The 15,000-nt window shown below is 46.9% G+C and overlaps 1 protein-coding gene across 1 annotated transcript in view; it reads left to right on the top strand.

Moving 5' to 3' along the window:
* The window catches only part of LOC106595813 (NT-3 growth factor receptor), a 141,157-nt gene that overhangs the window by 29,833 nt on the left and 96,324 nt on the right, over positions 1-15,000 (top strand). The window contains exon 3 of the mRNA XM_045708728.1: positions 11,281-11,352. Coding sequence (XP_045564684.1) covers positions 11,281-11,352 — 72 coding nt within the window. The remainder of the gene's footprint in view (positions 1-11,280; positions 11,353-15,000) is intronic.

Below are 15,000 nucleotides of genomic sequence, written 5' to 3'. Positions count from 1 at the left end.
AGAGACAGAGAGAGACAGAGAGAGACAGAGAGAGACAGAGAGAGAGAGAGACAGAGAGAGAGAGACAGAGAGAGAGAGAGACAGAGACAAAGAGAGACAGAGAGAGAGACAGAGAGAGAGAGACAAAGAGAGACAGAGACAGAGAAAGAGAGACAGAGAGACATACAACATTATAAAATCCATGTACACAAACAACAAGTGTGCGTTTAAAATTGGCAAAACACACAGATTTCTTCCCACAGGGCCGTGGGGTGAGACAGGCCCCACCCTCTTCAACATATATAACCAATTAGGGCACTAGATCAGTCTGCAGCACCCGGCCACACCCTACTAGAATCTGAACTCAAATGTCTACTGTTTGCTGATGATCTGGTGCTTCTGTCACCAACCAAGGAGGGCCTACAGCAGCACCTAGATCTACTGCACAGATTCAGACAGACCTGGGCCCTGACAGACCTGGGCCATGTCAGACCTGGGCCCTGGCAGAGCTGGGCCCTGGCAGACCTGGGCCCTGACAGACCTGGGCCCTGACAGACCTGGGCCCTGACAGACCTGGGCCCTGACAGACCTGGGCCCTGTCAGACCTGGGGCCTGTCAGACCTGGGCCCTGACAGACCTGGGCCCTGACAGACCTGGGCCCTGACAGACCTGGGCCCTGTCAGACCTGGGCCCTGTTAGTAAATCTCAGTAAGACCAAAATAATGGTGTTCCAAAAAAGGCCCAGTCCCCAGGACAACGAATACAAATTCCATCTAGACACCGTTGCCTAGAGAACACATCAAACTATACATACCTCAGCCTAAACATCAGCGCCACAGGTAACTTCCACAAAGCTGTGAACGATCTGAGAGACAAGGCAAGAAGGGCCTTCTACACCACCAAAAGGAACATAAAATTCAACATACCAATTAGGATCTGGCTAAAAACACTTGAATCAGTTGTAGAACCCATTGCCCTTTATGGTTGTGAGGTCTGTGGTCCGTTCACCAACCAAGAATCTACAATATGGGACAAACACCGAACTGAGACTCTGCATTGCAGAATTTTGCAAAAATATATTCTGTGTACAACGTAGAACACCAAATAATGAATGCAGAGCAGAATTAGGTCGATACCCGCTAATGATCAAAATTCATAATAGAGCCATTAAATACTAAAATGAAAAGGAAGTGATTCCCAAACCTTCCATAACAAAGCCATCACCTACAGAGAGATGAACCTGGAGAAGAGTCCCCTCAGCAAGCTGGTCCTGGGGCTCTGTTCACAAACACAAACAGACCCCACAGAGTCCCAGGACAGCAACACAATTAGACCCAACCACATCATGAGAAAACAAATAGAAAGTTACTTGACACATTGGAAAAAATTTACAAAAAAAACAGAGCAAACCAGAATGCTATTTGGCCCTAAACAGAGAGGACACAGCGGCAAAATACCTGACCACTGTGACTGACCCAAACTTAAGGAAAGCTTTGACTATGTACAGACTCAGTGAGCATAGCCTTGCTATTGAGAAAGGCCGCCGTAGGCAGACCTGGCTCTCAAGAGAAGACAGGCTATGTGCAACACTGCCCACAAAATGAGGTGGAAACTGAGCTGCACTTCCTAACCTCCTGCCAAATGTATGACCATATTAGAGACAAATATTTCCCTCAGATTACACAGATCCACAAAGAATTAGAAAACAAACCCAATTTTGATAACCTTCCATATCTACTGGGTGAAATACCACAGAGTTTAATCACAGCAGCAAGATTTGTGACCTGTTGCCGCAACGTCGGTCCCGGAATTAACACACATTATTCCGGAGCTAGCCTGCTGAAGAGTTCCGTCAGCCACTCGTGGGCTTTTCCTGAGCTAGCCAGCTGAAGTGTCTCCTGGGCTACAATCACCTATCCGGACCCGTTTTACTGCCGATGCGGAGCCCCACCGGGCCTTCACGACTGGACCACCGACGTTATCTGCCCAAGGGAGTTATCCAACTGGCCCCTCCGTCGCGACGTAACCTGATCGCCCATCTGCGGCCCGCTAATCGTTAGCTGTCTTATCGGCTGCGATCTGAATAGGTTTATCGGACACTTTTCTTGGGCCACTGTAACTAACTATTTTGCCAACTTGGACTGGTCCCCCCTTCCACACGGAACCCCACTAACCCACAGACGGAAACGCACGAAGTGGCTAAAAACAGACCTCCCTCCATCTTCCACCAGCTTGCTACCTATGGCCCGGCTAGCTGTCTGAATCTCACTGGACCCTTATGATCACTCGGCTAAGCATGCCTCTCCTTAATGTCAATATGCAATGTCCATTGCTGTTCTGGTTAGTGTTTATTGGCTTATTTCACTGTAGAGCCTCTAGCCCTGCTCATTATACCTTATCCAACCTCTCAGTTCCTCCACCCACACATGCTATGACATCTTCTGGTTTCAATGATGTTTCTAGAGACAATATCTCTCTCATAATCACTAAATGCCTAGGTTTACCTCCTCTGTACTCACATCCCACCATACCTTTGTCTGTACATTATACCTTGAAGCTATTTTATCGCCCCCAGAAACCTGCTCCTTTTTCTCTCTATTCTGGACGTCACAGATGACCAATTCTTATAGCTTTTAGCCGTACCCTCATACTTATGCTTCTCTGCTCCTCTGGGGATGTAGAGGTGAATCCAGGCCCTGCAGTGCCTGGCTCCACTCCTACTCCCCAGGCGCTCTCTTTTGATGACTTCTGTAACCGTAATAGCTTTGGTTTCATGCATGTTAACATTAGAAGCCTCCTCCCTAAGTTTGTTTTATTCACTGCTTTAGCACACTCTGCCAACCCGGATGTCCTAGCTGTGTCTGAATCTTGGCTTAGGAAGTCCACCAAAAACTCTGAAATCTTCATCCCTAACTACAACGTTTTCAGACAAGATAGAACGACCAAAAGGGCCGGTGTTGCAATCTACTGCAGAGATAGCCTGCAGAGTTCTGTCCTGCTATCCAGGTCTGTACCCAAACAATTTGAACTTCTACTTTTAAAAATCCACCTCTCCAAAAACAAGTCAAAAACAAGTCTCTCACCGTTGCCGCCTGCTATAGACCCCCCTCGGCCCCTAGCTGTGCTCTGGACACCATATGTGAACTGATTGCCCCCCATCTATCTTCAGAGCTCGTGCTACTAGGTGACCTAAACTGGGACATGCTTAACACCCCAGCCATCCTACAATCCAAGCTTGTTGCCCTCAATCTCACACAAATTATTAATGAACCCACCAGGTACAACCCCAAAGCCGCAAACACTGGCACCCTCATAGATATCATCCTAACCAACGTGCCCTCTAAATACACCTCTGCTGTTTTCAACCAAGATCTCAGCGATCACTGCCTCATTGCCTGCACCCGTAATGGGTCAGAGGTCAAACGACCTCCACTCATCACTATCAAACGCTCCCTGAAACATTTCAACGAGCAAGCCTTTCTATTCGACCTGGCCCTGGTATCCTGGAAGGATATTGACCTCATCCCGTCAGTAGAGGATGCCTGGTTATTTTTTTTTAAATTCCTTCCTCACCATCTTAAATAAGCATGCCCCTTTCATGAAATTTAGAACCAGGAACAGATATAGCCCTTGGTTCTCCCCAGACCTGACTGCCCTTAACCAACACAAAAATATCCTGTGGCGTTCTGCATTAGCATCGAACTGCCCCCGCGATATGCAACTTTTCAGGGAAGTTAGAAACCAATACACACAGGCAGTTAGAAACGCCAAGGCTAGCTTTTTCAAACAGAAATTCGCTTCGTGCAACTCAAACTCCAAAAAGTTCTGGGACACTGTAAAGTCCATGGAGAATAAGAGCACCTCCTCCCAGCTGCCCACTGCACTGAGGATAGGAAACTCTGTCACCACCGATAAGCCCACTATAATTGAGAATTTCAATAAGCATTTTTCTACGGCTGGCCTTGATTTCCACCTAACTACCCCTACTGCATTCAACAGCACTGCACCCCCCACAGCTACTCGCCCAAGCCTCCCCCATTTCTCCTTCTCCCAAATCCATTCAGATGATGTTCTGAAAGAGCTGCAAAATCTGGACCCCTACAAATCAGCTGGGCTAGACAATCTGGACCCTTTCTTTCTAAAATTATCTGCCGAAATTATTGCAACCCCTATTACTAGCTTGTTCAACCTCTCTTTCGTGTCGTCTGAGATTCCCATAGATTGGAAAGCAGCTGCTGTCATCCCCCTCTTCAAAGGAGGTGACACTCTTGACCCAAATTGCTACAGACCTATATCCATCCTACCATGCCTTTCTAAGGTCTTCGAAAGCCAAGTCAACAAACAGATTACCGACCATTTCGAATCCCACCGCACCCTCTCCGCTATGCAATCTGGTTTCAGAGCTGGTCATGGGTGCACCTCAGCCACGCTCAAGGTCCTAAACAACATCGTAACCGCCATTGATAAGAAACAATACTGTGCTGCCGTATTCATTGACCTGGCCAAAGCTTTTGACTCTGTTAATCACCACATCCTCATCGGCAGACTCAACAGCCTTGGTTTCTCAAACGATTGCGTCGCCTGGTTCACCAACTACTTCTCTGATAGAGTTCAGTGTGTCAAATCGGAGGGCCTGCTGTCCGGACCTCTGGCAGTCTCTATGGGGGTACCACAGGGTTCAATTCTTGGGCCAACTCTTTTCTCTGTATCAATGATGTCGCTCTTGCTGCTGGTGAATCTCTGATCCACCTCTACGCAGACGACACCATTCTGTATACTTCTGGCCCTTCTTTGGACACTGTGTTAACCTCTATGGGCTAGGTGGGACGCTAGCGTGCCACCCGTGGTGCACTCCATCAACAGCAGGTGCATTTCAAGAGCGGCAAATTTGAATCCAAATAAATGTCAAAATTCAAATTTTTCAAACATACAACTATTTTACACCCTTTGAAAAATAAACATCTCCTTAATCTAACCACGTTTTACGATTTCAAAAAGGTTTTACGGCGAAAGCATAAATTTAGAGTATGTTAGGACAGTACATTTACAAGAGTTGTGTGTAATGTTTTGTCAATTCAAAGACAGGGTCACCAAAACCATAAAACCAGCTAAAATGATGCACTAACCTTTTACAATCTCCATCAGATGACACTCCTAGGACATTATGTTAGACAATGCATGCATTTTTAGTTCTATCAAGTTCATATTTATATCCAAAAACAGCGTTTTACTATGGCATTGATGTTGAGGAAATCGTTTCCCTCCAATAACCGGCAGTCAAGTCAGCGTCACAAATTAAATAATTAAAATTAGAAAACATTGGTAAAATATTATATTGTCATTTAAAGAATTATAGATTTACATCTCTTGAACGCAATCAACTTGCCAGATTTAAAAATAACCTTACTGGGAAATCACACTTTGCAATAATCTGAGCACTGCGCCCAGAAAAATACGCGTTGCGATACAGACTAGACGTCATGTTGGGGAGATCTAAAATCGAAAATACTATGTAAATAATCCATTACCTTTGATTCTCTTCATCAGATGTCACTTCCAGGTATCACAGGTCCATAACGAATGTAGTTTTGTTCAAAAAAGCTCATCATTTATGTCCAAAAATCTCCGTCTTGTTAGCACATGATCTAAGCCAGCTGGACTTCTCGTCATGAACGAGGGGAAAAAATATATTTACGTTCGTTCAAACATGTCAAACGTTGTATAGCATAAATCATTAGGGCCTTTTTTAACCAGAACATGAATAATATTCAAGGTGGACGAATGCATACTCTTTTATAACGTATTGGAACAAGGGTACCCAACATGAACTCGCGCGCCAGGTGTCTAATGGGCCATCATCGTTCCATGGCTCATGTTCGGTCAGATCTCCCTCCAGAAGACTCAAAACACTTTGTAAAGGCTGGTGACATCTAGTGGAACCAATAGGAAGTGCCAAAATATTCCTCAGCCCCTGTGTTTTTCAATGGGATAGGTTTAAAGGTAATACAACACATCAGGTATCCACTTCCTGTCAGAAAATGTCTCAGGGTTTTGCCTGCCAAATGAGTTCTGTTATACTCACAGACACCATTCAAACAGTTTTAGAAAATTTAGGGTGTTTTCTATCCATATGTAATAAGTATATGCATATTCTAGTTACTGGGTAGGAGTGGTAACCAGATTAAATCGGGTATGTTTTTTTATCCAGCCGTGTCAATACTGCCCCCTAGCCCTAACAGGTTAACAACCCTCCAGACGAGCTTCAATGCCATTCAACTCTCCTTCCGTGGTCTCCAACTGCTTCTAAACACAAGTAAAACTAAATGCATGCTCTTCAACCGATCGCTGCCTGCACCTGCCCGCCTGTCCAGCATCACTTCTCTGGACGGTTCTAACTTAGAATTTGTGGACAACTACAAATACCTAGGTGTCTGGTTAGACTGTAAACTCTCCTTCCAGACTCACATCAATCATCTCCAATCCAAAGTTAAATCTAGAATTGGCTTCCTATTTCGCAAACAAAGCATCCTTCACTCATGCTGCCAAACATACCCTCGTAAAACTGACCATCCTACCAATCCTCGACTTCGGCGATGTCATTTACAAAATATCCTCCAATACCCTACTCAACAAGCTGGATGCAGTCTATCACAGTGCCATCCGTTTTGTCACCAAAGCCCCATATACTACCCACCATTGCGACCTGTACACTCTCGTTGGCTGGCCTTCGCTTCATAATCGTCGCCAAACCCACTGGCTCCAGGTCATCTACAAGTCTCTGCTAGGTAAAGCCCCCCCTTATCTCCGCTCACTGGTCACCATAGCAGCACCCACCTGTAGCACGCGCTCCAGCAGGTATATCTCTCTGGTCACCCCTAAAGCCAACTCCTCCTTTGGTCATCTCTCCTTCCAGTTCTCTGCTGCCAATGACTGGAACGAACTACAAAAATCTCTGAAACTGGAAACACTTATCTCCCTCACTAGCTTTAAGCACCAGCTGTCAGAGCAGCTCCCAGATCACTGCACCTGTACATAGCCCATCTATAATTTAGCCCAAACTACTACCTCTTCCCCTACTGTATTTATTTATTTTATTTATTTTGCACCATATTATTTATATTTTAACTTTGAACTTTCTTCCACTGCAAATCTACCATTCCAGTGTTTTACTTGCTATATTGTATTTACTTTGCCACCATGGCCTTTTGCCTTTACCTCCCTTATCTCACCTCATTTGCTCACATTGTATATAGACTTATTTTTCTACTGTATTATTGATTGTATGTTGTTTTACTCCATGTGTAACTCTGTGTTTTTGTATGTTGTCGAACTGCTTTGCTTTATCTTGGCCAGGTCGCAATTGTAAATGAGAACTTGTTCTCAACTAGCCTACCTGGTTAAATAAAGGACTTGTTCTCAACTGGCCTACCTGGTTAAATAAAGGTGAAATAAATAAATAAAATAAAAAATATTTTGAAACTTTTGTATGTGTAATGTTTACTGTTCATTTTTTATTGTTTATTTCACTTTTGTATATTATCTACCTCACTTGCTTTGGCAATGTTAACATATGTTTCCTATGTCAATAAAGCCCCTTGAATTGAGAGAGACAGAGAGAGAGAGAGAGAGAGAGAGAGAGAGAGAGAGAGAGAGAGAGAGAGAGAGAGAGAGAGAGAGAGAGAGAGAGAGAGAGACAGAGAGAGAGAGACAGAGAGAGACAGAGAGAGAGAGACAGAGAGAGACAGAGAGAGAGAGACAGAGAGAGAGAGAGACAGAGAGAGAGAGAGACAGAGAGAGAGAGAGACAGAGAGAGAGAGAGAGAGAGAGAGTATAAATAAGCGTGGTGACAAGGCCATGGACGCCTGTTCTCTCTGTGGTGACCAAGGTGTTACGAATCCCTTTGGCCCTGCAGTCTAGGGGGGGATGGAAACGAGACCAATAACATAACTCATGCAAATTATAACAGTGAAAAGGGACAGTGAGAACAAATAACCACAGACAACTTAAATCTACCGTCGAACACTAAAGGTTTATTCCTTAAACACACGGTAAAGGGGGGCGGGAAAAGGGGCTGAGTTGGACCCAAGGGAAGAAACAATAAATCCAAAAACACCCCTAAACTAGACTAGCCAACCTCAATAACAGCTAGCTAACTAACCAACAATACAGTGGGTGGTCCAGTTCTAACTAGCTAGAACCTCAATAACAGCTAGCTAACTAACCAACAATACAGTGGGTGGTCCACCCAGTTCTAAATAGGGTATTTAGACAAAGTATTCCTACGGGTGGTGTATGCCCATTGGCGACTTGTCTTGGTACCCCCTTTTCCCACCATCAAACATGCACCACAACAATACAATACTCACAGGATACCGGACAAAGTGACATGTAGGTGCAAAAACAAAAGAGAGATCAATCCAGAGAGAGAGATGGGAACACAGACAGACAGAGAGAGAGAGAGAGAGAGAGAGAGAGATGGGAACACAGACAGACAGAGAGAGAGAGAGAGAGAGAGAGAGAGAGAGATGGGGACACAGAGCGAGAGAGAGATGGGGACACAGAGCGAAATGGGGAGAGAGAGAGAGAGAGAGAGAGAGCGAGACAGAGAGAGAGAGACAGCGAGAGAGAGACAGCGAGAGAGTGAGAGACAGCGAGAGAGAGCGAGAGACAGCGAGACAGACAGACAGACAGACAGACAGACAGACAGACAGACAGACAGACAGACAGACAGACAGACAGACAGACAGACAGACAGACAGACAGACAGACAGACAGACAGATGGGGACACAGAGAGATTGAATGACAGAGAGATTGAGCTCTAGAGAAAATAACTGACTGGGGTTTTAAACCAAGGGAAAGGGATGTGATTGGGTAAGGTAAAAAGAGCAGGTGTCTTCTGATTACTGACTGATTGGGGAGTGATGATTGCCACCTGTGAGGAGGAGAAGAGAGAAAAGAAATTCACACACACAGGATACCTGTATCCGTAACTCAAGGCCATGGGCCCCTGTTCATTCTCTCTGTGGTGAACAAGGCCGTGGGCCCCTGTTCATTCTCTCTGTGGTGACCAAGGCCGTGGGCCCCTGTTCATTCTCTCTGTGGTGACCAAGGCCGTGGGCCCCTGTTCATTCTCTCTGTGGTGACCAAGGCCGTGGGCCCCTGTTCATTCTCTCTGTGGTGACCAAGGCCGTGGGCCCCTGTTCATTCTCTCTGTGGTGACCAAGGCCGTGGGCGCCTGTTCATTCTCTCTGTGGTGACCAAGGCCGTGGGCCCCTGTTCTCTCTGTGGTGACCAAGGCCATGGGCACCTGTTCATTCTCTCTGTGGTGACCAAGGCCGTGGGCCCCTGTTCATTCTCTCTGTGGTGACCAAGGCCATGGGCCCCTGTTCTCTCTGTGGTGACCAAGGCCGTGGGCGCCTGTTCTCTCTGTGGTGACCAAGGACCGTCAACAAGTTACTGTATTGTCACAAATCATTATTTCACAATTGAAATCAAAATCAAATCAAACTTTGTCAAATGCGCCGAATACAACAAGTGTAGACTTTACTTACTTACAATAGCGAGGCTATATACAGGGGGTACCGGTACAGAGTCAATGTGGAGGCTATATACAGGGGGTACCGGTACAGAGTCAATGTGGAGGCTATATACAGGGGGTACCGGTACAGAGTCAATGTGGAGGCTATATACAGGGGGTACCGGTACAGAGTCAATGTGGAGGCTATATACAGGGTGTTACGGTACAGAGTCAATGTGGAGGCTATATACAGGGGGTACCGGTACAGAGTCAATGGGGAGGCTATATACAGGGTGTTACGGTACAGAGTCAATGTGGAGGTTATATACAGGGGGTACCGGTATAGAGTCAATGTGGAGGCTATATACAGGCGGTACCGGTACAGAGTCAATGTGGAGGCTATATACAGGGGGTACCGGTACAGAGTCAATGTGGAGGCTATATACAGGGGTACCGGTACAGAGTCAATGTGGAGGCTATATACAGGGGGGTACCGGTACAGAGTCAATGTGGAGGCTATATACAGGGGGTACCGGTACAGAGTCAATGTGGAGGCTATATACAGGGGGTACCGGTACAGTGTCAATGTGGAGGCTATATACAGGGGGTACCGGTACAGAGTCAATGTGGAGGCTATATACAGGGGGTACCGGTACAGAGTCAATGTGGAGGCTATATACAAGGGGTACCGGTACAGAGTCAATGTGGAGGCTATATACAGGGGGTACCGGTACAGAGTCAATGTGGAGGCTATATACAGGGGGTACCGGTACAGAGTCAATGTGGAGGCTATATACAGGGGGTACCGGTACAGAGTCAATGTGGAGGCTATATACAGGGGGTACCGGTACAGAGTCAATGTGGAGGCTATATACAGGGGGTACCGGTACCGAGTCAATATGGAGGCTATATACAGGGGGTACCGGTACAGAGTCAATGTGGAGGCTATATAATGGGGGTACCAGTACAGAGTCAATGTGGAGGCAATATACAGGGTGTTACGGTACAGAGTCAATGTGGAGGCTATATACAGGGGGGTACCGGTAGGTACAGAGTCAATGTGGAGGCTATATACAGGGGGGTACCGGTAGGTACAGAGTCAATGTGGAGGCTATATACAGGGGGTACCGGTACAGAGTCAATGTGGAGGCTATATACAGGGGGGTACCGGTAGGTACAGAGTCAATGTGGAGGCTATATACAGGGGGTACCGGTACAGAGTCAATGTGGAGGCTTTATACAGGGGGTACTGGTACAGAGTCAATGTGGAGGCTATATACAGGGGGTACCGGTAGGTACAGAGTCAATGTGGAGGCTTTATACAGGGGGTACTGGTACAGAGTCAATGTGGAGGCTATAAACAGGGTATTACGGTACCTGTATACTATATACAAACATGACCAAGCTGATTAAAACATGACCAAACTGTCTGTGTGTCCACATTTGAACATTTTGGCCATGTTCTCTTATAATCTCCACCCGGCACAGCCAGAAGAGGACTGGCCACCCCTCAGAGTCTGGTTCCTCTCTAGGTTTCTTCCTAGGTTTTGGCCTTTCTAGGGGAGTTTTTCCTAGCCATCCCTCATAGCCTGGTTCCTCTCTAGGTTTCTTCCTAGGTTTTGGCCTTTCTAGGAAGTTTTTCCTAGCCACCGTGCTTCTACACCTGCATTGCTTGCTGTTTGGGGTTTTAGGCTGGGTTTCTGTACAGCACTTTGAGACATCAGCTGATGTAAGAAGGGCTTTATAAATAAATACATTTGATTTGATTTGATGTGTCTTTCAGAACCGTTATGAACTGCAGTCTACACTCCATCCAGGCCCGGGCTTTCTCCCAGAACCCTCATCTACGATACATGTAAGTCTATAAATATGACCTGAGCTTTGACTTTAAACAGAACTTCCTGTTGGACCAGAGAGGGAGGCATGGCGACAGGCTATAATATAGAGTTCAGGCTGAACGTCTGGACCAGAGAGGGAGGCAGGGCTATAATATAGAGTTCAGGCTGAACGTCTGGACCAGAGAGGGAGGCAGGGCTATAATATAGAGTTCAGGCTGAACGTCTGGACCAGAGAGGGAGGCATGGCTATAATATAGAGTTCAGGCTGAACGTCTGGACCAGAGAGGGAGGCATGGCTATAATATAGAGTTCAGGCTGAACGTCTGGACCAGAGAGGGGGGCAGGGCTATAATATAGAGTTCAGGCTGAATGTCTGGACCAGAGAGGGGGGCAGGGCTATAATATAGAGTTCAGGCTGAATGTCTGGACCAGAGAGGGGGGCAGGGCTATAATATAGAGTTCAGGCTGAATGTCTGGACCAGAGAGGGGGCAGGGCTATAATATAGAGTTCAGGCTGAATGTCGGGACAAGAGATGGAGGCATGGCTATAATATAGAGTGCATGCTGAATGTCTGGACCAGAGAGGGGGGCAGGGCTATAATATAGAGTTCAGGCTGAACGTCTGGACCAGAGAGGGAGGCATGGCTATAATATAGAGTTCAGGCTGAACGTCTGGACCAGAGAGGGAGGCATGGCTATAATATAGAGTTCAGGCTGAACGTCTGGACCAGAGAGGGGGGCAGGGCTATAATATAGAGTTCAGGCTGAATGTCTGGACCAGAGAGGGGGGCAGGGCTATAATATAGAGTTCAGGCTGAACGTCTGGACCAGAGAGGGAGGCATGGCTATAATATAGAGTTCAGGCTGAACGTCTGGACCAGAGAGGGAGGCATGGCTATAATATAGAGTTCAGGCTGAACGTCTGGACCAGAGAGGGAGGCATGGCTATAATATAGAGTTCAGGCTGAATGTCGGGACAAGAGATGGAGGCATGGCTATAATATAGAGTGCATGCTGAATGTCTGGACCAGAGAGGGGGGCAGGGCTATAATATAGAGTTCAGGCTGAACGTCTGGACCAGAGAGGGAGGCATGGCTATAATATAGAGTTCAGGCTGAATGTCTGGACCAGAGAGGGGGGCAGGGCGACAGGCTATAATATAGAGTTCAGGCTGAATGTCTGGACCAGAGAGGGAGGCATGGCTATAATATAGAGTTCAGGCTGAATGTCTGGACCAGAGAGGGGGGCAGGGCTATAATATAGAGTTCAGGCTGAATGTCTGGACCAGAGAGGGGGGCATGGCTATAATATAGAGTTCAGGCTGAACGTCTGGACCAGAGAGGGAGGCAGGGCTATAATATAGAGTTCAGGCTGAACGTCTGGACCAGAGGGGGGGCAGGGCTATAATATAGAGTTCAGGCTGAATGTCTGGACCAGAGAGGGGGGCAGGGCTATAATATAGAGTTCAGGCTGAACGTCTGGACCAGAGAGGGAGGCATGGCTATAATATAGAGTGCATGCTGAATGTCTGGACCAGAGAGGGGGGCAGGGCTATAATATAGAGTTCAGGCTGAACGTCTGGACCAGAGAGGGAGGCATGGCTATAATATAGAGTGCATGCTGAATGTCTGGACCAGAGAGGGGGGCAGGGCTATAATATAGAGTTCAGGCTGAATGTCTGGACCAGAGAGGGGGGCAGGGCTATAATATAGAGTTCAGGCTGAATGTCTGGACCAGAGAGGGGGGCAGGGCTATAATATAGAGTTCAGGCTGAATGTCTGGACCAGAGAGGGAGGCAGGGCGACAGGCTATAATATAGAGTTCAGGCTGAATGTCTGGACCAGAGAGGGAGGCATGGCTATAATATAGAGTTCAGGCTGAATGTCTGGACCAGAGAGGGGGCAGGGCTATAATATAGAGTTCAGGCTGAATGTCTGGACCAGAGAGGGGGGCAGGGCTATAATATAGAGTTCAGGCTGAATGTCTGGACCAGAGAGGGGGGCAGGGCTATAATATAGAGTTCAGGCTGAACGTCTGGACCAGAGAGGGAGGCAGGGCTATAATATAGAGTTCAGGCTGAATGTCTGGACCAGAGAGGGGGGCAGGGCTATAATATAGAGTTCAGGCTGAATGTCTGGACCAGAGAGGGGGGCAGGGCTATAATATAGAGTTCAGGCTGAATGTCGGGACAAGAGATGGAGGCATGGCTATAATATAGAGTGCATGCTGAATGTCTGGACCAGAGAGGGGGGCAGGGCTATAATATAGAGTTCAGGCTGAACGTCTGGACCAGAGAGGGAGGCATGGCTATAATATAGAGTTCAGGCTGAACGTCTGGACCAGAGAGGGAGGCATGGCTATAATATAGAGTTCAGGCTGAACGTCTGGACCAGAGAGGGGGCAGGGCTATAATATAGAGTTCAGGCTGAATGTCTGGACCAGAGAGGGGCAGGGCTATAATATAGAGTTCAGGCTGAACGTCTGGACCAGAGAGGGAGGCATGGCTATAATATAGAGTTCAGGCTGAACGTCTGGACCAGAGAGGGAGGCATGGCTATAATATAGAGTTCAGGCTGAACGTCTGGACCAGAGAGGGAGGCATGGCTATAATATAGAGTTCAGGCTGAATGTCGGGACAAGAGATGGAGGCATGGCTATAATATAGAGTGCATGCTGAATGTCTGGACCAGAGAGGGGGGCAGGGCTATAATATAGAGTTCAGGCTGAACGTCTGGACCAGAGAGGGAGGCATGGCTATAATATAGAGTTCAGGCTGAACGTCTGGACCAGAGAGGGAGGCAGGGCTATAATATAGAGTTCAGGCTGAACGTCTGGACCAGAGAGGGAGGCAGGGCTATAATATAGAGTTCAGGCTGAACGTCTGGACCAGAGAGGGAGGCAGGGCTATAATATAGAGTTCAGGCTGAATGTCTGGACCAGAGAGGGAGGCAGGGCTATAATATAGAGTTCAGGCTGAACGTCTGTCTCTGGGTTGGTAGAGAGGCTTCTATGACACCTACTGTCTCGTATATTGTTGAGTCAGTTGTCTCATAACTATATACAAGACAACTGACTCACATAGCTGTGAGATAACTGACTCAACTATATACGAGACTATATATGAGACTACTGACTCAACTATATATATATATGAGGGCTGACACTCTGTGTTCACACTGCCAGGGAGCTCCAATCCCTCCCCCTCCTTTCCTGCCCCCCCCTGCTGCAGGAGGGACTGGTGCAATTCACAAAATAGATGGCATCGTGAGGATGGAAAATTATGTGGATATATTGAAGCAACATCTCAAGACATCAGTCAGGAAGTTAAAGCTTGGTCGCAAATGGGTCTTCCAAATGGACAATGACCCCAAGCAAACTTCCAAAGTTGTGGCAAAATGGCTTAAGGACAACAAAGTCGAGATATTGGAGTGGCCATCACAAAGCCCTGACCTCAATCCTATAGAAAATGTGTGGGCAGAACTGTAAAAGCGTGTGCGAGCAAGGAGGCCTACAAACCTGACTCAGTTACACCAGCTCTGTCAGGAGGAATGGGACAAAATTCACCCAACTTATTGTGGGAAGGTTGTGGAAGGCTACCCGAAACGTTTAACCGACTTGTCAAAACTATAGTTTGTGAAAAAATAAATTTGTGGAGTGGTTGAAAA

This window comes from Salmo salar, chromosome ssa26 (assembly GCF_905237065.1).
Source record: "Salmo salar chromosome ssa26, Ssal_v3.1, whole genome shotgun sequence".
Taxonomy (NCBI): Eukaryota; Metazoa; Chordata; class Actinopteri; order Salmoniformes; family Salmonidae; genus Salmo; species Salmo salar.
This window is presented reverse-complemented; position numbering and strand designations above follow the sequence as displayed.